Source organism: Camelus bactrianus, chromosome 14, assembly GCF_048773025.1.
Source record: "Camelus bactrianus isolate YW-2024 breed Bactrian camel chromosome 14, ASM4877302v1, whole genome shotgun sequence".
Taxonomy (NCBI): Eukaryota; Metazoa; Chordata; class Mammalia; order Artiodactyla; family Camelidae; genus Camelus; species Camelus bactrianus.
Window position 1 is genome coordinate 813757 of NC_133552.1, and position 22848 is coordinate 836604.

Consider the following 22848-nt stretch of genomic DNA (forward strand, 5'->3'; position numbering starts at 1 on the left):
CTTAATAGTAAACAATGAGTCAAAATGTTCGCTCTCCTCAATAACCTTTAGGTGGAACTGTGACTCCTACGGTACTGAAAGGACATTAACCCTCCCCTCAACACACATCCAGGTTTTTCCTTTTTTCTTCTAATTTTGGAGAAATCACTCACACAAACACACACACACCAGATAAAATGTATGCCAAATACCTTGCACAGCTTCAAAGCAGGAGTTGAAACAAGTATAAATGTGAAGTTATTTAATTTATATGAAAGTGCAGTGTTTATAAATACAAAACAAATCTGTGGTAGGCAGAATTCTAGCATGGACTCTGAAATTCTCCCTCCCCTTGTACATGGTGGTACAGTCTCTCTATAACCCCTTCCACCGGAGTGTGTGTGCAGGCTCGGAAACACGATGAGAGTTCTCTCCTCGATCAGGTTACCTGGTATTACAAAGGTGCAGGGATTCTGCAGGTGTAATTAAGGCCCCTAACAAACTGTCTCTGAGTTAATCAAAAGTGAGATTACCCTGGCTGAGCTCGACTTCATCACAGAGCCCTTCCAAAGAGGATCAAGGTCCTTCCTGAAGAGAGGAATTCAGAGCCAGAGAGATTCAAAATGAGAGAGATTCTTCTACTGGTCTCCCCGCTTTCAGGGGGTGGTTAATCAGGTTTGTTTATTTACTGACATTTTTAATGCAGGGACTGGGTTTTGAACTCAGGGCTTCGTGCATGCTGAGCACTGGGCTAGTCCTTCCCCTCCTGCTGGCTTAAATGAGCAAACACCATGTTGTGAGCAGACTGTGGTGATGGCCACATGGCCGCTCACTCTCCAGCGAGAAAACGGAGACTCTGTCCTCCAGCCACCTGGACCTGAGTTCTGCCGACAACCTGAGTGCGTTTGGAAGAGGATTCATCTTTAGTCACCTTTCCAGGTACTACTGCATTCCAGACCACACCTTCACTTCAGTCTTGTGAAACCCTGAGCGGTGCACCCAGTTACGATCTATCTAGACAAGTGACCTACATAAACTGTGAGATAATATAAGGATGCAGTTTTTTTTTAAAGTATGTTGCCTATAAGATGTAAAAATAATAAAAACGTGTTTATTGTATGATTTAATGTCAGTAGAAGTAAAATGTACACCAATGTAGCATAAAGGACGGGAGCACAAAGGGAATTAAACTGTAATTAGGTTCTTGCATCGAGTGTAAAGTTCAAGTTTGCGGTAAATTGAGAAAGTTCCTGCAGCAACCACTAACACACGGCAAACTAAGAGAGTTAACTTCACAGTCAGTTAAGGAGTTGGAACACTGAAGATTACTTTTCAAGGTAACCAAAAGGAGGCAGGAAAGGAAGAACAAACGGGGAACGAATGAAAGAAGGGAGACTCGACCCCACCGACTGAGGTGGGTGTGAACCCACTGGACCTGGTCCCAGCAGGACGGAGTGACTTCCAGCTCGTGTTCCGGTGCCGACAGTGAGCAAACTGGACAATCACACAACAACTGTTTTATACAGTGGGTGACAGACAGCACGTGACTGTCTCAGAAGAGAAGGGACCAGGATGCCGTAGCCTCCTGCCCGAAGCCTGTGTCAGAGTGTGGACCGGAGCGGCTGGGGCAGTGTGCTGGTTCTGCCGAGCTGGGAGGGAGGGGCCGGGCCCTCGGGGAAGGTCGGACATCCTCGGAGAGGAGGCCTCCCAAACACCAACTGGACACGCCCAGAGGAGACGCCACAGAGCCTTTGGGGGGAGTGAGGCCCCGTCGACGTCTTGCTCCTGGACTTCTGCCTCCAGATCTGTGAGAGAATAAATTTCTGAGCTTTAACGCTGCCTGGTTTGTAGTAACCTCTTCCAGCAGCCACCCTGGGAAACCAACACAGGTGGCAAAGCTCTGGGTTTAAACCCACCACCCTCTCCGCCTGACCCTGCATCCAACCCGTCAGGGGTTCATTTGACGCCCTGTGTCCTGAAACAAGTTATTCAGAACCAGAACACTCATGTTCTCATTCTACATAGCCACAGAACATCCGGCACCACACGTTCTCCCTGGAAGACCCAAATTTGGGGCGTGAACTGTCCGACTTAAGCCCAGCTCCTACCAAACTTCCACGTGGCTGAGCGCCAGTCACATGTAATTATGCCCAGGATCTGGTAAAGCACAGAATCGGCCAACTGAGGAACACGCTGCCGTTAGACAGTACCACCCACAAAGTCACACGTCCTTATAGTCACGATGCCCCACACCTAAGGGGGCTCTGATCCGAGTTGTCTGAGGACGGACAGTGCCCCCCAGGCGGTAACCCACGACCTGATCCTTCCCACCTGTCACCCACATGGTGCTGAGCGTGGGCTTTTGAGTTACCTGTCGCTGCAGCTTCAGGTGCGGGGACCTACAGGGAGCAGCCTTCCCGGCGGGGACGTGGGCTCCACGGATGTTCATCCCTGATGTGGTTTTTCAGAAATTCTACAGCAAAGGCTCAAATCAATCAAAGAATCTCTGAAGTAGCCACTTTGGGACAAATCCTTTGCCACCTCCTTCAGCCTTTCTACCTCTTGCACTCAACGCGGCCTGATCTGGGCAACCTGGGCAAGCAAGTTGCACCTACAGCTAAAGAAGTGCCGAGTCCCTGAGAGCAATTCCTGGGAACTCAACTGGGAGGGCACCCGTCCCCGGAGAAGAATTCACTCACAAACGCACAGGCCTCGACTGACAGGAAGAGCAAACTGGACAATCACACAACAACTGTTTTATACAGTGGGTGACAGACAGCACGTGACTGTCTCAGAAGAGAAGGGACTGGGATGCTGTCCGCTGGCAGGTGGAAGGCAGCGAGGGAGCCGTGCGCACCCTCCGGGGCCACCCTCCCCAGGCTGCCTGGGTGTGCGTGATAGGGACATGTCTGCGCTTTTTCTGAAAGTAAAGAGCAGTGAAGGAGGGGAGAGAAGAGCCTTTGGAGCCAGGTAGACTTGGGTTCTGATCTCCTTTGCAAAATCAGCAATGAAGGTGCCTCTTTCCAGGGCTGCTGCGTTGGCCCAAGACGCTGTGTATGAAGTGCCCGTCACAGTGCCGGGAACGTCATCGGTGCTCAGCAAACTGGCAGATCCTGTCGTTTGCGGCAGAGAAACCAGACACCAGACCCAACTCCACCACCTACTAGCTCTGTGATCCAGTATCTCAGTTCCATCTGCAAAACAGGAATAATAGCAGTGATGACAAATTAGGCCCCAGAAGATAAAACAGTGAACACTGTACATCACAGGGTATTATCCTGACCTTTGAAGTTTCTTCTGACTCCAGCAGTCCATAATTTATGATCTGATAAAGGGGTGATCTTGGTGGCACCCTGGTTCCCAGTGAGATGAGAAGGTTTACCAACTAATGGAGCTCGGTTGCTATAGCAACTCAGGTATCATTTTCAAAGTAAGAACGTTAATGTTCAGATACACATCTTGTATGATGTCCCAGGGGGTTTTGAACTGTAGATAAAGACATAAAACAAAGCTGTATTTTAGGATCAAAGCCAGCACTGGAGGGGAACTGATACTCTGCTAAGCTGGGAAAACCAGTACTTGCCGTGGCTTTTGGTAACATGACGTAAAGACACTCATGTATTTTGAAAACCCCAAATTCTCTTGTAGAAAATGTCAAGCACTATCAAGCCATTGTGCTCTCGCCACCTGACAAACACCCTCTCATCACAAGCAAGCAACTTTTCCCCATTATGGATTAAAAATAAAGTAAATGGGATTAAAAATAAGGTGACGTGGTTCTATTGATCTAGTAACTTCTGAAGCTGTTGAGAAAGAGGATGTGATATGTACACAGAGAGGAGAGAGGGAGAGAGAAAATGTGTTATATATAACGCCGTATATAGTGTGTAACGCCATATGTAGTGTGTAACTCCGTATATAGTGTGCAACGCCGTATTTAGTGTGTAAAGCCGTATGTAGTGTGTAACGCATCATATAGCGTGTAACGCCATATATAGTGTATAATTTGGAGAGAAAATATGTTATGTATGTTATTTATAATGCCATATATAATATATAAGAAAAGCATTATATGTAGTCATATATGTAACATATGGGAGGGAGACAGCTGGATAGCGAACAGGTTACATACTGGCTGGAGATCTCCAGGTACCGGTAGAATGAATGCCACCACCCGCCTGGAAGAGTTAAGAAGCTCCCCGCGTGCTGAACAGGGCACAGTTCACTCAGCTGCAGAGGCGGTCTGAGTGGAATAAGCATTTTCTGAAGGATTTATTGCGTTAAGCACAGCGGGCTCCTACTGTTTGAAAGGGTGCCTGGTTCGGGTGGCTTGTGTTTTCCTACACTGTGTCAGGAACTGCTTTCCCAGGTCCTAGTCTCATAGAAGAATCACTGATTCACGTTTCCAGGGTGCTCTAAAACCAGAAGCTGCGCTTTTCTCGGGAAGCGCGAACTTTCTCGCCCTGTTGAGAGCGTTTTCTTCGCGTGGCGCGGCGTGGGCACTGGTGTCCAGATCCGAGACCAGTGAAGACGAGCCTCTCTCACACGCTCTCCTTCCCAGGCCACGTCCCCAGGGGCAGCTCTCTGTGCCGGAAACGTCAGGCTTCGACCTGGATCCAGCCGGATACGGCGCCCAGGGCAAGCTGGGCTCGACAAAGAGCTCCCACATACTTACTAGCATCCCAGTAGTTTGGAGGACTCCCTTTTCTTCCTGACGGAAAGGACCATTTTCTGGAAATACAGCTACCCTGCCAGTTGCTTAGGGAGAATCACGAGGTCGTGACAGAGGGCCCTCGAATCCGTTGTGGGGAGGGGTCCTGTCGGGGGCTGGGGCAGGGACGGAGGTGGCTCACCGACCGACCGGGGACCAGCGGTAGAGGCCCCGGGAGGCAGCTCTGACTCAACGTAAGGAAGAACTTCTAAGTCAAGGTTCCCAAGGGTCCAACAGGCACCCTGGGAGGGGGCCTCTGCTGGGGTGTCACCTCCCCCCCAGCCTCCCTCCGTAGCTCCTCCGGAACCGCACGCTCCCTGGGGACAGCTTCCAGCCCAAGACCGCGTTCTGGCTCCGCGTGGGCAGGCGTGGCACTGGTTCTATGAGCCCCAGTGCCTGCCCACAGCAGACGATCAGTAATGTTTGAGAGATGACTCGACTAAGGGAGGAAAACGCATCTGGTTTAACCTCAGTCTTGCAAGACTGATCCATGAGAAAGGTGCCTGATAATCCCTCAGCTGCTCTCAGAAGCAGTTTCTGAACCTCCGGGCTGAGTGAGGATCAGAGGGACCGCAGGGACCCCTTCTCTAGCCCCCAGGGGCACCGTGTGTCACCTGTGTCTCACAGGAGAGGGGACCGCACAGGCACTGGGGACATGGGTGCAGCGCTGCCTGGGGAAGGAGCAGGCTGAGTCCGCCGCAGCTAAGACCCTCCAGTTGTCAGGAGGGACTTCTGACATCCTGAGCTGACCGGCCCCTCAGCCCCTCAGCCCGGTCAGGCCCCGTTTCTTCGGTGTGTTCTGACCACCGCTCGGCCCTGGGCCCCATCTGGATCCGGTCCCAGCTCCAGGCTCCCCAGAGGGCCCTCCTTCGGGCCCAGGGAACCACTCCCCCTGCCGGGAATGCTGCATCCGGCAAGGGCATCCCAGCCATCCCCGGGGGCGGCTGGTCGCACAGGATCCCAGGAGCAGCTCCTCCACTTTATTCTGACCCTGTGCTGTCCTTCCAGAGGGCTCCAAGGGCAGGGACCGGGTGCTTGATGCCGGGGCACCCCAGCTGTTCAGGTGGCTGGAGCGTAAATGAACCTGATGGAGGAACACGGCCAGAGCCATGACTCCTCCTCTGTTCCTAACGGGGTGCAGGTTCCCACACACCGCAGCCCTGGCCCGAGAAAAGGCGTCTCCCTCCCGCGTGAAGCCGGGGGCCGGTCACCTGAAGTGGAGCGGGCTACGGGGCATCAGTGATCAGCAGGACCGCGCGGTGCTGGCGTGCGGTGTGGGGGGCTGGGACGCTAGTTCCTGGAGCACATGCGGAACTGGCGCTGGACCAGACCCTGCGTCGAGGGAAGTGTTGGGCTGAAGTCAGAAGGGTCTCTCCCCTGCAGAACCGTGCATGGGGCCTCGTGTTTCCCGCGTGAGCGCCAGGGTGGGGCCGAAACAGAGCCTCCCAGACACACCCGACCGCGGAGCCTGGGGCAGGTGGGAAACTGGCCCAAAGTGTGGGCTTTCGCTGGTGACAGACAAAGGCCGGGAGCAAAGGATCAGCCTAAGACTCAACCATTGCGGCCCCTGGAAACACACCTATCGTCAGGACCGCCGTCTTTCTCAGAAGGCACAGAAGACACAGGTGTCTCTATGGGATCAAAACCTTTTATTTGGAATAAACATCAACAAAATGAACGCGCTGTCTCATAAATGCTGGGCCACAGGGACCAGCACGAGCTCAGGAGATGATTGCCAAGATCCGTCGCTTGATTGAGGTAACTTGAAACTATAATCACTGGCTTAAAATGTAGCCACATGTAATCACACTAAGAATAAATGGTCAGCCCTTCAGCCACTTGTCCCCCTGGCTTGTCTGAGTGCAGGGAATCAAGCCCTCAGACCCGAGTGTCGCGGTGGCCCCGAGCCCGGGGCGTGCTGGGAAGTGACCGCGGCCCACCCTCCACCGCTGTGCCCGCCACCTGTGGGGAGCAAGTCGGACTCTGTCCACCAAGCACCCCGCGCCCTGCGCTCAGAGTGGTTGGACTAAATGCTCTTAATTCCAGCAAAAGGCCTCCAGTGAGGGGGCGGCGGGCGGCGGGCAGGCTTCACTGGGGCTGCACCTGGCTTTTCAGCTTGGCCAGTCTCATGAGGCACCCGTCCCTCCACTCCCTCCTGGCAGCTAAGTGCGCTGGGTCATCTGGGACTTTCACACACATGGCCTGGGAACAGGAAAAGAGAAAAAAAAGAGGAGAAAAGGAACGAGGCATGAAGAGGAACTGATTGAGCAGGAGGGTAACTGCTCCTATTTAGGAAAACTGAGAATCTGCTTTCAGAGACAAAAGAAGTAAGGCCAACATTCAATTAACTTTTGAAAAAACCTTCCAAATCCAGAGCCACTGTTCCTGGTCACACTGCTTGCAGGCCCCCCACGACCTGGACGGCTGTGGACGGGCAGGGACGCAGAACCTCAAAGTTGGGGCGAGGATCCTGGCTACAAAAAACAGCCCCCCACCCCGCCCCAGGCAGTGGGTCTGCACACCTGGTGCACTTTCTCAGCTGCGGCCCCGGAAAACTCTGGAATGGGTCCAAAAGTCTTCAGGACACGTCTCATGCCTTCGCTGTATCTGTCACAGTAGCTCAGCATTCCTGGGAGCACAAGAGAACAAGCCCACGCATCAGGGAACAGAGGCTGTCCGCCCAGCACCAGGGGAGTGTGCGGGTGTCCCCGGGCGGAGAGCAGGTGCCCTGGGCCGTGCACCTGGCCGCGGCTCCAGCCTCTCTGGGCAACTCAGTCCTGAAAGTCCTGAAAAGCGTCCGGGCCTGCCATCCCACCTCTCACGGCCTGTGTTCCTGCTTTGACTCGAGTGTCACATGAATCCTGTTTTAGCCCAAACGCCTCCTTCCACAAAGCACCTGCAAGGTGACTTCCGTACATGGCTTGAATGTATTTCCTAAGAACCAAAGGTGTCGAGCTCTTAAGTCCCACTTCACTCTCATCCATGAAGCCTAGTTACCGCTTTGCTGCGTGTCTACGGTTATTTATCCCAGAGGCAGGCAGTGGCCGGTGGGTTCGAGCCCCGCCAGCCCGCAGCCCCGGGCCCTGGGGAGCCCGGGGAAGGTGGAGCCCTGGGATTCTGGGGGAGGAGCACACGAAGGAGCGGCCTCTGCTGAAGGGGCTGGGGGAGCGCGGGGTGCGTGCGGCTGAGGCGGGTTCGGAGGGGACGGGCCGCTCTGCCCGCAGCCCCGTGCACCCCGCTCCCCGTTCCCGCCCCCCTGCCCCAGGCCCGCCCGCAGCCGAGGCGGGACCGGCTCCGGGCAGCCCCTTGGGAGCCGAGGACGGGCTGCCCGCCCTTTGCCCGCCTCTCTCAGCGCGGGGGCTCAGCAGCCGGCCAGCCAGGCTGAAAAGGGCACAAGGGACCGGGCAGGCCCCGCCGCGCCGCGCACGGCGGATGCGCGCGGTCACGGCGAAGCTGACCTGCGCCGGCCCCGCCGGGCGAGCCCGGGGCCGCCGAGCCCGGCGTGGTCCCGGCGTGCGCGCCCCGCGGCGCCGCACGACCGCTTCCCTGCTCTCAGCCCGGTGAGGTGACGCCCGCTGTGTCCGGGCAGAGAGGCCGTTCGGAGGGTGAAACATCCAAACACCAGCTCGTCTGACGTCACCACCGCTGCAGCTGAGCGGCGGCTGCTGCCTTCGGAGGCCGGGGCTTCCGCGTGGGTTCCGGGTGACACGGGGACGGGCCGGAGCGCGGGCCCCGGGCTCGGACGGCTCAGCGCCGCTGGGCCGCAGAAGACACCCGGGTGCTCACCCACTCCTGGAAATGAACTGTTTTCTTCACTTTGCCTATTTATTTCTTCAAACTAAAGGTGATAAAATCTAGGCACAAATACACTTTATTCTTTTTTAAGGAGCAGAGATGCAGGATGGAACGTGTTGGAAATTTCTTAAATGAGAGGAGAGGGGGAGGGTTCCCTGCAGCCGTGAACTCACCCCCTTTTGGGGGAAACAGGCTGCGCTGCTCCCCCTCCCGTGAGCCCCAGGCGCCACTCAGGTACCGTATTTCACCTCGGGGTCACTTCACGTTTTGTGAACGAGTGTTCCTCTTTCACTGTCCCAGCGAAGTCATTTGAGGCTCCCAGGGGCTTTCTAGAACCTTTTATCCTCACTGCCTTTTAAAGAATTTGTAGTTTTAAAAGGGCATTTATTTCTTCAAAACAGAATAAAATATGGTGAAGCTTTACAATATAATTCATAATTTCCCCCCAACTTGTTCAGAAAACTAATTACAATTTCAGTCTTACTAACATAAAAACACTTTTTATAACACACACTCAGCTCTCGGGAGAAACGCAGTTCCCGGAGGGGTTGGGAGCCTCCCTGCCAGACACAGGAGTCGGTGACTTACAGTCAGGATCCGCCTGATGCTCATTATTTACAACTTTCCAGGGAACGTATCGCTGTCACTGTTGCCAGCGACCTCTCCCCTTCCATTCAAGAGTGAAAAAGGAGGGTTTCAATTTGCTTTCAACAATAATTTTGGCTTCTCTACACCATGAAAGGAGAAATGAGTGGGAATTATTCTTTAATAACAATTTCTTTGGAAACAGAAAGAAAAAAAATCACTTTTCCTTTTATCCCACTGGTCTGTCCTCCCCCATGTCTTCTACATGTCCACGCCCTCTGCTCTTAATATCCACTCTGAAAACTTGTAGAGCTAAGCTTTTTAGAAGACTGAACTAACTTAAGAGATGCTTATATGGAATAAGAAAAGATGGTGGTAAAAACCAGATTCCCATGAGTTTAGATTTCTCTCCCCTCACTGGCTGCTACCTTGGTTCCTTATCCTGAGCCCTGTGGGAGGGGGAGGGGCAGGGGAAGCCCCGGGGTGGGGGGAGGCCTTCTGGACCCGCAGCACAGCCAGGGCAAGTGCATGCGTGGGGCCTCCCGGTCTGTGCACGTGCAGCGGCTGGGGCTCTCCGGCGCTCAGCTACTTGGGGAGCCCTCACTGTTGCTTACCCGGAGGGGCCTGGTTCTCACACAGCACAGGATCCCATCTACATAAACTCGCCCGCTTCTAAGAGACAGGAGTTCACACAACTTACCAAGGAAGGTCAAAAAGACCCCATAGCACAGAGCGACCCTATCCACTCCCACCTGAGCCAGGCCGCACCTGAGGTCAGGGTGGCAAGTGGAGACAGAAACCACCGGGGCCCCTCAAATCCCAGCCCCATCGGTTCACAGGCTCCACCGCAAATGCAAGCTCCACACACGTGAACAAAACCCAGGTAGGTGTCTCGATTCAGGAAAGAAAAAAAAAAAAAACAAGCAGAATCCACACACAGGAGGGAGCTTAGCGAGGTGGGTGGTAAACATTCACTTCATCCGGGGGCGACTTCCAGGGACTGTCAGGTCCTGAGACCCAGTCACCTCCCCGGTGGAGCCAGACTCGGAGCACCAGGCAGCCCTCTGCGACCTACAGTCTAAAAGCTTAGTGAAGAGACCAACCAGATGGTGGGACTCTGAGGACTTCACGATTCCACAGAAAAACATGTCCTCATCTGTCATTTATTCTCTCTCAAGCACTTGTGAATCCTTTTGGGAGAATAAAAAGAGTAGTGAACTCACAAACGAGACAAACTCTGTATTACTGTGACGTGAGCTACGGGCTTACACGTGTGGCCACCCAGCCAGCGTCTCCACCTGGTTTGCTTTCACACCGCCCTGGGGCGGGGTCACTGCTGCTACACCCACTTTACAGGCAGGGAAACCGAGGAGCAGTAAACGGATGGCACCAGACCACCAGCTGGCGAGTCAGCAGGGCCCCCGCGGCTGGTGCCTCCCGGCGCTGCCTCGACAAGCAGCCGAGGGCCGAGGGAGGGTGCCGGCCTCCTGCTCCTCAGGTGACATTTTATTAGACTAAAAACAAACCCTAAAATATCTTTACCACTTCTAGATAAACTGTAGCTTTTAAGAGTGATAACCAGCCTTAACCTGAGAGGCCAGCTTTATGAAAACTGTACCAGGAAGAAAAGAAGAATTCCGTACTGCAGTCCTGAGCTATTCGGGGTGACAGCATCAGGGACGCCCACATCCCCGCTGGCCCCGAGCCAGACCTCCTAACTGTCCACCTCTGGGCTCTGGAATGCTCTGAAGTCGAAATCTACATCCGTCCTCCAGTATCACATGAAGCCAATTAGGTTTCCTTATCACATCTGCTTTGTTTAAAAAATTGTTGTGGGCCTCCTTCCTGTCGGCACACTATTTGATTCCTGAGTTTCTGGTTTCCTTGGCTTCTGTGTCTATTTGTTTGGGAGTTAGAGCTGTTCTCAGCCTCTCCCCATCAGTTTCTCGATACCTGAATTATCTTATTTTTCTCAAGGAAAAAAAAAAGGAACAGAGAAACATGGTGGTTACCAGGCAGTGTCTACATACATTTCAAATGCTTAAATATGTTCATCACTTTTAAGATGCTGGTTGAAAAGACATTTGAAATTACCCAGGGGCTCGTTTTCACGGACTTGGGAACTTCCGCTTCACTCCTACGAGGCCTGTTCCTTGCACGCCCCCTGCTCAGGGCTGCCCCACCACAAAAGCCTGGCGCCCACGGGGAGAGCCGCGTCCTGGAGGGAGAACCAGCGGCGACGGGGCCGCTTCCGCAGACACACTGTAGCCCACTCGGAACCACACGAGTGCCCCCAGGGCGAGAGTGTGTCTAATAGCACTGCTTGACTTACTCACTGAAATTACCTCATTAATGACTGTGGTGAAAACTGACTGAACTGTGGAACCACACCAACTAAGCCCAGCGGCTCCCGGGGCCCCCCACTCCGACCCCAACCTCGCTGCAGGAGCCTCCCCGGACCTGAGCACCCTGCTCACCCCGCGCAGCAGGGCCCCCTGCACAGCAGCACCAGGCTCTAGAAAGTTTCCCCTGCGGGGTCCAGTCTTCCAGCCTGGTTCTGCCCCACAAGGGACAGGGACAGACAGACATATACTACTTTGGTCACCTTCGGGAGAAGTTCCAGTTTCTTAACGTTTTTGTCAAATGTAGGCCATGGAGCTGAATATAAGATTTATTCTCCTTCTGCATGTTTTACACTTAATAATGTAATAGTTGAAACAATACACAATAATTGTAGAAATTTATGACAACACAAGAGCAAAAGGATGTTACTTATAATTTCAACACCAGGAGACAGCAACAGTAATAACACCTTGTGACATTGTCCCAGAGCTTTATGCATAGCTTTTTTGAATTATTTTGTTTTAATTTGTTGTAGGTTTTACTGCTTGTTTTTCAAATGATGTCTCCTTTTTGAATCGAGTAAAGTCTGGCTGAAGGCTTCATTCCTGGGAGATGCTAGCCCTTCTCAAGTTCTCTTTCTCTTAGAGTCTCAGGCTCACCTCTTTCCCGGGCCCTGGAGGCCAGGCCGCCCTGCGCCCCTGCTGAAGCCCCTCCCCCAGCACCCCACCTCCGCGCCCCGCCCCCCGCAGAAGCCCCTCCCCAGCACCCCCTCCCACGGAAGGAGCCCCGCGACACACCCAGGAGCCGCTCCTGCTCGGCAGATGCTCCAGCAGAGGTGCAGGCGGTCCCTCCTCCAGCCCTGTCTGCTTCTCCTGCCTCTGCACAATCTCACCAGCTTCCTCAGGACACGCAGCTGTCTCCCCTGAGGCTGGGGCTCCGCGGCCACGTCTCCGCGTCACCCGCTCCACTCTCATGGGGGTGCTCTCCGCCGCCCGGAGGCGCGTGGTCTAGTGGCCCGGCATCTCAGCCGGCCGTCCCAGCCCCTCCCTGTGAATTACCAGGCTGGCCTGTCTCCTGCACGATACTGTTTCTATTCCGTTGTAAGAAAAGACCCAGATTGATGTTGGCAAAACCCACGAAAACACTAACCAGCACGGAACTCCCGCCGCAGCCCGAGGGAACCCCAGCGTACCTTCCGCGTTGAGGTGCATGGTCTCCAGGGGCCCGATGAAGGCGTACCGCATGCCCAGGCCCTCTGACATGACGAGGTCGAGGTCACCCGGAGACACGACGCCCTCCTAGGCGAAGACAGGGCAGCGCGGGTGAGTTCGCTGGGAAGACCACTGCTTTACCACCCTTTCACCCTCACTTCTCTAGGGCGGGATCCCCATACACCCTCCAAAGCGCCATAACAGATAGTCATCAAAGTTTGTCCTCCGAGGGCTGCCCCGCGGGCCACAGGGAGGAGCCCCTGATCTGGGGTCTGGGCCAGGCCCTCCCGCTCCAGAGCTGGAGGACATCCCCCTCCCCCGGGGCCACAGGGACCCCCTCCAGACTCCGGGTCACCCTTGAGGTCTGCGCATCCCACGCCACCTGTCACCCAGCTGCCAAGGGGGAAGACGTGCCCTCAGGCCTCCATGGGTGTCTGGGCCACAGACATGATGGGGGGAGGGAGATGGGGGGGTCGGCGCCACCACACAGGGCAGGGCAACTCAGGTGCGACTCAGAAACGTGGGATGAGAGGCCCCTCCCGCGTGGCTGTGTGCGCGTGTGTGACGTTTGGGTGCACACAGCCACGGAGGCTGGAGGACTCCCCGGGCGGCCTGCAGCCACACCTGAGCCCGGCTTCCTGACTCATAAGTCTCCCTCCTCCAGGGAGGCTAACAACCTGGCTTTTGTAACAACCATTTCTCCACATTCCTGAGTAACAGAGTTTGCATTTAGCCTGTTTTCACCTTCCTGGAAATGGACTCAAGGCTTCTGTGCTTTTCAGATTCCCCACAACCTGGGCTGCTGCAGGGCCCCTCCTGGTTGGTGTGTAAAACTCAGTTCACGCATCCAGCCTACTGTCCACGACTGCCAGGAGCCTCACCGGGGCGATGGCAGGGCTGGTCCCAGGTCCCGAGGGGCTGAGTGTGGGAGCTGCGTTGGGGAACTGGGGAATCACGCACAGAAGGGCCGCGTGCTGCCCAGAACCACCACGAAACGCAGCAGGAAACGTGGCTTCTGGTCCTGGCCCCTGCGGCGGTGTCCCCACTCCCTGAGGCTTGGAATGTGGGGAAGGGCAGCCCCGCGGGGGCCTGCAGACCCTCCCTCAGCCCCGGTCCTGGGTCAACATTCCAGCGGCCTGAAGTTCTCGCTCCAGCCGAGAAGGGCGCAGGCCTGGAGGCCGCCTTCCGCCTGCAGTGCTGTTTGTCTTGGCTCTTTCCTTCCACAGCTGAGTTCAGTACTTTCAGAGCTGACTTCAAAAGGACTTCAAAATACCAAAAAGGGAGCCACCCAAGAGTAGTTAATTTTTGATCTGTAAGCATCACACGAGCTAACGGCGACCTGATGAGACAAAGCCTCAGAGGGGCCTCAGCACCCAACGCGGCCCCAGGCGGGCGGAGCCGCACTTCATCGGGCCCCAGGCGTCCCAGGTGTCCTGGCTTCACCTACTACGGCCGCCAGCTGTCATCAGGTGCTATTCAGCCATCGACAAGTTAGAAAAGGGGAAAGTTTTCAGATTTTCTCTTCCTCACTGCTCCCCCCGCTCTGGATTTTCTGAGGCAGGCTTCTCTAAGCTTGCGCTTTTAACCTAGAAGCTAAATCCAGGGAAGAGAAATGGTCATAATTCAGCCCAGATGCTCACTGAACAGGACCCCACACCCCTGGGGCAAACAGCCAGTTCACCCCGCAGCACTCAGCACTGAACTGAAGCTTCACTCACGTTCAGGGTATTCTGATGCTCGAGCTGCCTGGCTGTGCGGTGAGCTCCGCTCCAAAAGCCTGGTGGCACCTGCGGCCTCCGTGTGAGGATTACCAGTAACCGAATAAATCACCGCAGCGGCACCAAGGGCCAAGAGCCGGAGCTGAACGAATCTGGTGACACCTCTCAGAGTCAGGATGCCGTCCAGCAGTCTGAGGGCTGAGGCCCCACCTCACTGCTGTGTCTGTGGTCCAGTTAACATGTCAGTATGGCCATCGGTACTTCCGCCCTTTCATGGTAAAATTCTCAAGCCACACGTTCAAGGAAAAGCCCCAGGTGGTTAAAAGTTTCCCAAGTCCCAGAGCAACGAACACTGTGATCAGCGCTAGTCAGAAACTGGGCGAGGAGAGCCCAGCCAGAGTGGAAAGGAGCCCCCTTTACTCAACACCTTCCTGCTTCCACTTCTGTTAGCAACACACACTCAGGGCCTGGACACACACCCCACACCCGGCCTGCTCGGGCTGCCCCACGAGCAAGGTGCAGAGCTGACATGCTATGTGTCAGAGCCCCCGCCAGGGAGACAGAACCAGTCAGTCACATACGTGCAGCAAGATTTCCGTCAAGGACTCGGCTTGTACAACTGCGGGCAGCGGGACCCTGAAATCTGGGGCAGGAGCTGCTGGTGGAAACCTCACTTCTGCTCTTAAGGCTGTTCAACTGACTGAAGTTCGCCCAGATTACTGGGAATAATCTCCTTAAAGTCAAGTGACAGTAGACACTACCACATCTATAAAATACCTTCTCAGAAACAGTAGTGACAGCAGCCTGTTTGACTGAGTGACGGGCACTCAGCCGATCTGTACAGGGGACTGGAGTTCAAAGCTTGGCGTCGAGGGTCTGGCACTTTGTGGGTGAGGACAGGAGGGGGAGACACATCCTAAGTAACAACCTTGGTGCTTGGCCTGGCCCTCTTAGGGGACGTGGGAGGAAGGGGTGGGGGTGGAGGTCTCGCACAGTTCAGGAAGGCAAAACCTGCTGAATGAAACCTGTAACTATTTCCTCTACTGATTATCAGCTACACAGAAATATTTTTCCTTTTCATCATCCCAGCCTCACATGGAAGCTCTTTATTCAGTGCACGGGTTTGCATGCCCTCGGTTCATCTGCCTTTCTCACGTTCTTCATGCCAACTTCCTTGGCTAATTTTTTAAACTGATTCCCAGCTTTTAATCTTCTGTTTTGCTCGCTTTTCACCACACCTGGTCCTGAGTTTTCAAGTTTTTCCTGTGCAAACACTTCTTTTCTTCAGCCAGCACCAGCACCACCAGGAACACAGACCAACCTGCCCCCAGGAATCTGCAAGGGTACACACAAGTTCCCCACAACAGGAGCTGTCGAGGCTTCAATCCATTGTCTTAACTGAGAAACAGGAGCCAGAAAAGGTTCTGCTTGGTTACATGTCAGGAGATGAAATGCAACATCCAAGGGCAGGGAGGAAGCCACACTGGTTCAGCATCACCCTGTCAGAGGCCAGGAGAAGGGGCTACAGAAAGGCCGCCTCAGTCTCCTTAGTAGGAGGTGGGAACGGGCTGGAACCCTGATCCCCAGAGACATTCAGTGGGGAGCCAGATGAGGACCACCCCCAAGCAGGAGTCAGTCAAGCATGGGTGAGGGTACCGGACCCTCCCTAGAAGGTCCACCCCTGCAGCCCTTACGAACAAATGGTACAGAGAGCAACGTAGTGACTGGTGGTGAAGCTGAAGCTAAGAACCACCATGATGAGTCACCGTCTTTCACGAGAAAGTAACTAAAGCAGGAGTCGGTCCCTCACACACTGACATGGGCTAGTTTTCTACGCTCCTCACTTCTGAAAGAAATGATCAAACAACTGCGTCTCCCACACACAACAGGAAACCAGTTCCCGAGCAAGAGTGAAAAAGACCCGATGTGCCCATCCACATGCACACCTCCTTCCGGGAAAAAGGTGAGGCACACACAGCATTGTAACAGGTGAAAAAGACAAGACGGCCAGGTGCTGCCCGCTGTCACTCAGAGGCTGTGCCAGGTCTATGAGCTGCCGGGCACCACGTGCTTTCTTGGAAGTGGGGCACCAACATTCCTGCAGAATGACCCGGGCAGACATGTACGCTCGGGGAAGAGCTGACTGCACACGCTGAGCTGATGCAACAAGAGGCTGAATCACACCCATCACGCACGGTCCAGAGCCTCGGAGCGGACGCCGGGGGAGGAGATGAGGCTCGAGGTGGAGAGTCCCGGCCAGGCTGCTGGGAGGCAAGCCCAGCACCACCCGGGGCAGGGGACATGGCCAAGCCCTGGGACAGCAGCCAGCCTCCTGCTGCTCCTCCGACAGATGGCTCACAGGATCAGACCACGAGAGCCACCAGGGAGCAGATGTTCTGGAACTTTTGCTTGAGCCTCAGCTTCTCCTACTGGCCACCCTCCAGGTGAGCCACAGCCCAAGGTGGCCCTGCCGTTTTCAGCATCTTCCCTCTGAAGACAGACTTCTGAAACAGCCCCACCTTCCCCGCCTGGAAGCACTACTTTGAACAAGCTTTCTCTTGTTGGGGCCTCAAGCACCAGGCTCCGCACCCCACCTGATCCCAAAGCCTGTGAAGCACGTCACTGGGCCTGACCCCACTCTCCTTCTCCCCCCTCACTGCCCGTCTGCACAGTCTGCCTTCTGGAGAGCACCTGGCAGGCACTCAGTCGCAGGGTCCCAATCAGGGAGACACTCCTGGAAAAGCCCCCCCAGACCTGGGAGAGGATGGCCATGGAGGCAGCTCACCTTCTGACCCAGCTTCCTCCCCAGAACCTGCGTGTGTGAGAGGGAAACGTCCCAGGACTAACTCGGACTCTGAGTCCAGGGCCCACGCGTCCACCCGCTTCTGAAACAAACAACTGCCTCCCTCCACGTGTGCACAGCCCACGGGAGAGACCTGAGGGGTCCCCAGAGCACCCAGTCGACATTAGGTCACCTCCCCCAACCCTGTCTGGACTCATCGGTCCCCTGTGTCACCTGCTGGGGTCAACGTGGGGCCCGCTCACCTGCCAGCAGTACCGGCCCGAGAGCCATCTGACTCCCAGCGGCCATAGGGGCCGGCCCTCAGGCAAAAGGAGGCCACCTGCTCGATCTGGCTGTTCTCTGGGAGGGACCCTGTGTTCACACAGGCCCACGACCAAGACGAGCAGAACCAGACTACAGTTTGCATCCCTGCTCCAGAAATCAAAGGTAGATGCGGAGGCCTGATGCCACGTGTGGCAGCACGACGAGGAAGCTGCCAGCTGGGCCCAGGGAGGCCAGCTTCACTCTGCAGGAGCAGTGAAAACCTAGCATTCGTTCATTCTGATGTGTTCCTGTTTTAATTAAAAGTGAATGAAATCTTTTTTAAAAATTAATCTTCACATCTTTTTGGGGATAACCAGAGGTATTCAGTGTCATAAACCTAGGACTGGAAGTCACGTCTACCAAGGGACCACGTACGAGTCTTTCCACTAAGCAGAGCTGGTTGGAGCTGCATGTTTATCTGTTACGAGCCTTTGTCAGAGATAAAGAGGGTCAGAAACAAGAGACACAGAAAAACACAGGAGAAAAGACAAATAAAAAAGATGGTAGAATACACTATCTCAAGGAAGTTAAGACTCCATCAACTGGAAGCTAAATTCGTATTTATTGTTCCATTTTGGAAGAAAAATGCTGCCAATAAAACTAAAATGTTAAAAATTTAAAAATGAAAGTGTATTTTAGAACAGCTGTAATTCGATCCATCAAGACTGAGGCCAAGGTCTCAGGGAGCAAGCCAGGACTTCTCTGCCTTTACTGCACAAGTGAATCCCCTGGGGGGCATGATAAAATGCAGAGTCCAATCCTGCAGGTGGTGCATTTCAAACAAGCTCCCAGCGAAGCCCAAGCTGCCATCCTGGGCCCAGGGCCTCACCTGTACAGCCAGAATGTGAGCATTTCAGCTCAGAGCACGTCCCCGGGTTCAGGGACTCCACAAACGTCACTGCCCCTGTCATCACTATAACCTGTAGCATTGACTAAACCATTACTGTATGCCAGCACTTAACATTCACAACCCCATCCAATCCTCATCAGACCCCAAAAAGGAACAGTCCATTGTCTTCTCCACTTACAAATGCAGACACTGCAGCACAGAGGGGGCACAGGTCTGAATCCCCACCAGACCATGCAATATGATCAAAGCATTAATTTGTAAAGGCAAAAAATAACAGTAAGTCTCTTATTCGTGGTTTTAAGTTCAGATGATCTGAAAAAAATCTGAAAATCATGAAAAATGTAAAGGAAAGTACTTTGTAAACTTTAAAATACTGTCCAAGCTGAAGTTACTGGTGAGTAGACGAAGCTCAGAAGCTCGCTGGGCTGACTGTTAATTCCTGTGTCACACAGCTGGCCCTCAAACTCAGCCCATCGTGTATCGAACATATTCAGTTAAAAAAAATCCATGAAGTTCCAAACAGCACAACATGAATTTGCTATGAAAGCCAACTATTTACATAGTATTTTATATTGTATCTACAACTATCTACACAGCACTGTCATGGTACTAGGACGGAAGCCCTTGAATGACTTTACCACAAAAAGCCTTATCTGTGAATTTCACCACGTGATCTTTGAGATGCATTTTATTAGCTGAAACAAGTCCTTAAACAGCTGCATCCATGTCAGAATAAACCTCAAGGACAAAGGTCTGGAATCTCTCAGAGGGTCCTGTGCAGACCACGGACCATCCCTGACAAGACACCAGAGGGAATTTCTGCAGATCACGGCCCGAGGAGCAAAATCCAGCTTGGAGCTCACATTTCTCAGGAGGAACAAAACCCCAGGTAAGCAGTTTCCAAGCTCATCATCACCAGCACATTCCCAGCGGCTGAGAGTCTGCCGCCGGCGGCTCCGTGATTCACCGCTGCCGCCTCCGCCCACCTTCCCCCGACGGGGCAAGAATTTACCGGCAGCACAAGCTCGCTATTGTTCGGGAGGAAGTTACCATCACAGCACCGCCTCCCCTACTGTGCTCATTAATTCAAGAACATGGATTGCAGATCACCTTCCCGGCCAACAGGATCTCGTCACCCGGGTACCGGATCTCGGGCTCCGGGGCAACAGCCAGACTCATCGACCCGGCATTTCCAAGCCGACAAGCACTGGACTGACCCGATGCTGCGGCCAGACGGGCGTCCGGGAGCCCCGCGTCCCTCGGAGCGGGCAGAGCACATGGCTGGGGCAGCAACAAGACCGCGTGTGTCGTGCTGGGTGCAGGACAGACAAGGGGCTCCCCGCTTCCCCCCGCGCTCGGTTGCTCCCCAAACCACAGCCCCGCGTGGGGCCTCCCCATGCCCCCTCCTGTCCCCTCAGGCATCCCTCCCGCGCTCGGCTGCAGGTGATAAGGACCACCCTCCAAAATTAGTGAGGCAAACTGAAACCAGGAAAACCAGAGAGAAAAGTCAACGAAACGAGAATCCTTTTGTTCAAGAAAGCGGTGAAACTGAGACACGTCCAGCAAGGCCGACAAGACAGAGGTCCCCCCTCGGGGATGAGCCCAGGGAGGTCGCTGTGGGCCCTGCAGCCCCTGCAAGGGTGAGAGCAGACGGCCGACAGCTTTATGCCCATACACTCAGCGACTCGTGGGAACCGGGCCCTTTTCTCAAAAACTGCAAACCACCCAAAGTCAGTCAAGACGAAACAGACAATCGGAATGGTTCTAGAACCATTGAAGCAGTTGGATTCGCAGTTATAACCTCCTAAGAAAGAGGTTCTGCAGGCTGAGGTGGTTTCCCTGGAGAATTCTACCCAACAGTTAAGGAAGTTAACAAGACTTGTCCAGCCTCTTCCAGAAAACAGAAGAGGAGGGGAAACTCCCCTACCCATTTTATGCGTTATTTCCATGACACCAAAGTCAAGAAAACATAGTTCAAATAGAGATCAACATGTCTTCCCAACTTAGACGCAAAACGGCCTAACAAAACTGGAGACATCGGATCCAGCAATGTCCAGGAGCCGTCACACCGCGTCCAAGTGGGGCTCACTCGGGTCCGCGAGGCTGGTCTGCATGGAAACCTCTGCCACCCGCCACCTCTGGGCACAGGGTCCCGCGTCCCCCGGCCCAGGCCGCCCCACAGGCCCCGCCGACCAGCCTGACCCGGCAGAGGGTGCGGGCCTCCCGCGGGCCTCCCGCGCTGGGACCCGGCCGGGCCGCGGAGCGGGAGGTCCAGGCCGCCCCAGGGGCTCCTGGAAAAGAGACTCGTAGGATGTGGCGGTCTCCGCTCCCCACGCGGCTGCTTTTACCCTAAGTGGCCCTTACACGTGCTGAGCTGAACTCGGGCCCGGACCCTGGATTGCGGGTCCTGGTTCGGGGCCCGAGTGTCGCGGCGCGCGCACGCACATGGTACACACACGCACACGCACACGCCCCACGTAGGCACGCGGGTGCACACACGCACGCACAGACGCTGGTGCACGCAGATGCACACAGTACACATACGTAAGCACGCACGCACACGCCCCACGTAGGCACGCGGACGCGCACGACGAGGTGGGCTGTGCGCGGCGCAGGCCTCCCTGACCTCCGTACCTGAGGTGGGGGCGGAGCACCAGGGGCGCGGTTTTCTTCCAGGAGCCTGGCAGCGGGCGCCGGAGCGGTGAGTAGGGAGGCCGCCCTCAACGAGCGAGCCCGAGGGAAGCGGCCGGCGTCTGGGCCACCACACCCTCTGCCCTCGCCCCGCCTGCGGGCCCAGCGTCCGCAGCTGAAGCGCCGTGCGGGCCGGGTCTGCGCGCATGGCAGGGTCGGGGACGCGGGGGCTCTGGTCCCCGCCACCCCCGCCCAGCCTGGGGACGGGGACCTGCCGCAACCCTGTCTGTACATAGTCTTTGTTTCTTAAGTGAATTATGTTCTCGACTTCCTCCAAAAGCGGCTTGTGGGTTCGGGGTTCTGGTCCCACTGTCTTAATCTCATTTCTGTAGCCTGTTCTGACTTTGTCACGTGCACACTGCACCTGGTGGACTTTAGGTCTGGGCTCCTGGTGGGGACTCCGCCAGGCGTGGGTCCCACAGTGGCCAGCGTCCTTGTTTTGTCTCGGGCTGGGATCGCTGGGCATGCTTGGGAGCCAAGACGGGAGCTGTGGGTCCATCCAGGCAAAGATGGTTTACCCTGGGCCCCCTTTTCCTCGCTCACTCTGGCCCGGTGGCGGCAGGATAGGTGCCGGCCGAACACCCTGCTCACCCGGGCAGAAGCCGGGAAGCATCAGAAAGTGGGTGGTGGAGTCCTGGCCGGCTGAGCCTGGACCCTGGGCTCCACTCCCAGGCCTGGAGCTGCTCTGACGCCTACCTGCCAGGGACCAGGCCCCTCAACTGAACAATGCAGATGGCAGTGCACGCAGCCAGGCAATTGAAAATCGCGTGTAACATCTTTTAATTAAAAGTTGAGGATGTAAATAATCTTCTATTTATACGTAAGAGCATGTTACTAACAAGTTTAAGGTCATTCACTGTTTCTTTCTCAAGATCGTGAAATAAATTGGGTTCTTTAGAGGATACAAGGTTACTCAAAATATAATTTTTCTCCTGAAAAAGTATAACACTGTGGGGAAGAATCTGAGACTGGGAAAACGCATCAAGTCACGGAGATAACTACTTGGTAATGACGAGAAAGGGCGAGAAGGAAGTCTGCCATCACACCTGAATAGCAGGTGACTTGTCGTGCAGAGGATTCTCTGAAGTGCTGAATTTGCTACCTGACATTTGACTGCTATTGCCTTTTGACTGCACCTGAGAGAGAAGTTTGCCTGTGGTCTCCAGAATAGAGCCAGTGGGATGGAGCCTGTATGCCTTTCCCACCCCAGCGGGGACCCCCAAGACGCCCGCCCCTTCTGCTCAGCTGCGGGGACAGAGGGCAGCCCACGCACCTCCACAAGCCTCCAGGCCTCGCTGATAATTGCGTATTGGAGGCGGTTCAGAGCGAAGCCGTCAATCTCCTTCATGATTCTGACCGGGGACTGTCCAATCTTCCGCATCAGGGCGTGAGTTCTGTCCACGGTCGCGGGGGCGGTCTCTGGGTGTGGGACCAGCTCAACCAATGGGACGTAATAGGGTGGGTTTACCTTAGGAGAGAGACAGAGGGGAGAGAATCAAGAGGATGGCTCTGGAGTTTGGGGTGTCATTCTGGCAGACCTGGCCCACCTTCCTGAATGGTCAGTGGGGGCGGGTTCAACTTTGGAATGAAGGCCCCTCGAGACTCAGCATCCAATGACAAGAAGCTTGAGAAATAAAGTAATTCACAAATGGGAGAAAAAAAAACGTGAGTACAGAACAGCATGGTTTTGTTAAAGAAAAATGACCAACATCGAGCTTGAAATTTGAAGGTGCAAATGACCGTCCTGTACAATTACAGTTGATCTCCAAACCCTTGACCTTCCATGGGGTTTCTATATCTACCAGATGTCCAGACCTCCTGGGCTACTGCCTGCCCCGCCCCCACGCCCCAGCCATCCT

General features: G+C 54.8%; 1 protein-coding gene across 4 annotated transcripts in view; it reads right to left on the reverse strand.

Moving 5' to 3' along the window:
- Positions 1-6320: 6320 nt before the first annotated feature.
- Positions 6321-22848, reverse strand: part of CRYL1 (crystallin lambda 1) — a 70446-nt gene continuing 53918 nt past the window's right edge. For all 4 annotated transcript variants that reach the window (XM_074377877.1, XM_074377878.1, XM_074377875.1 and 1 more), the window contains 4 exons: positions 22263-22457; positions 12606-12711; positions 7213-7319; positions 6321-6892 (listed from right to left, as the gene is read on the reverse strand). In XM_074377877.1, the coding sequence (XP_074233978.1) occupies positions 6779-6892; positions 7213-7319; positions 12606-12711; positions 22263-22457 (522 nt within the window). In that variant the 3' untranslated portion in view covers positions 6321-6778. The remainder of the gene's footprint in view (positions 6893-7212; positions 7320-12605; positions 12712-22262; positions 22458-22848) is intronic.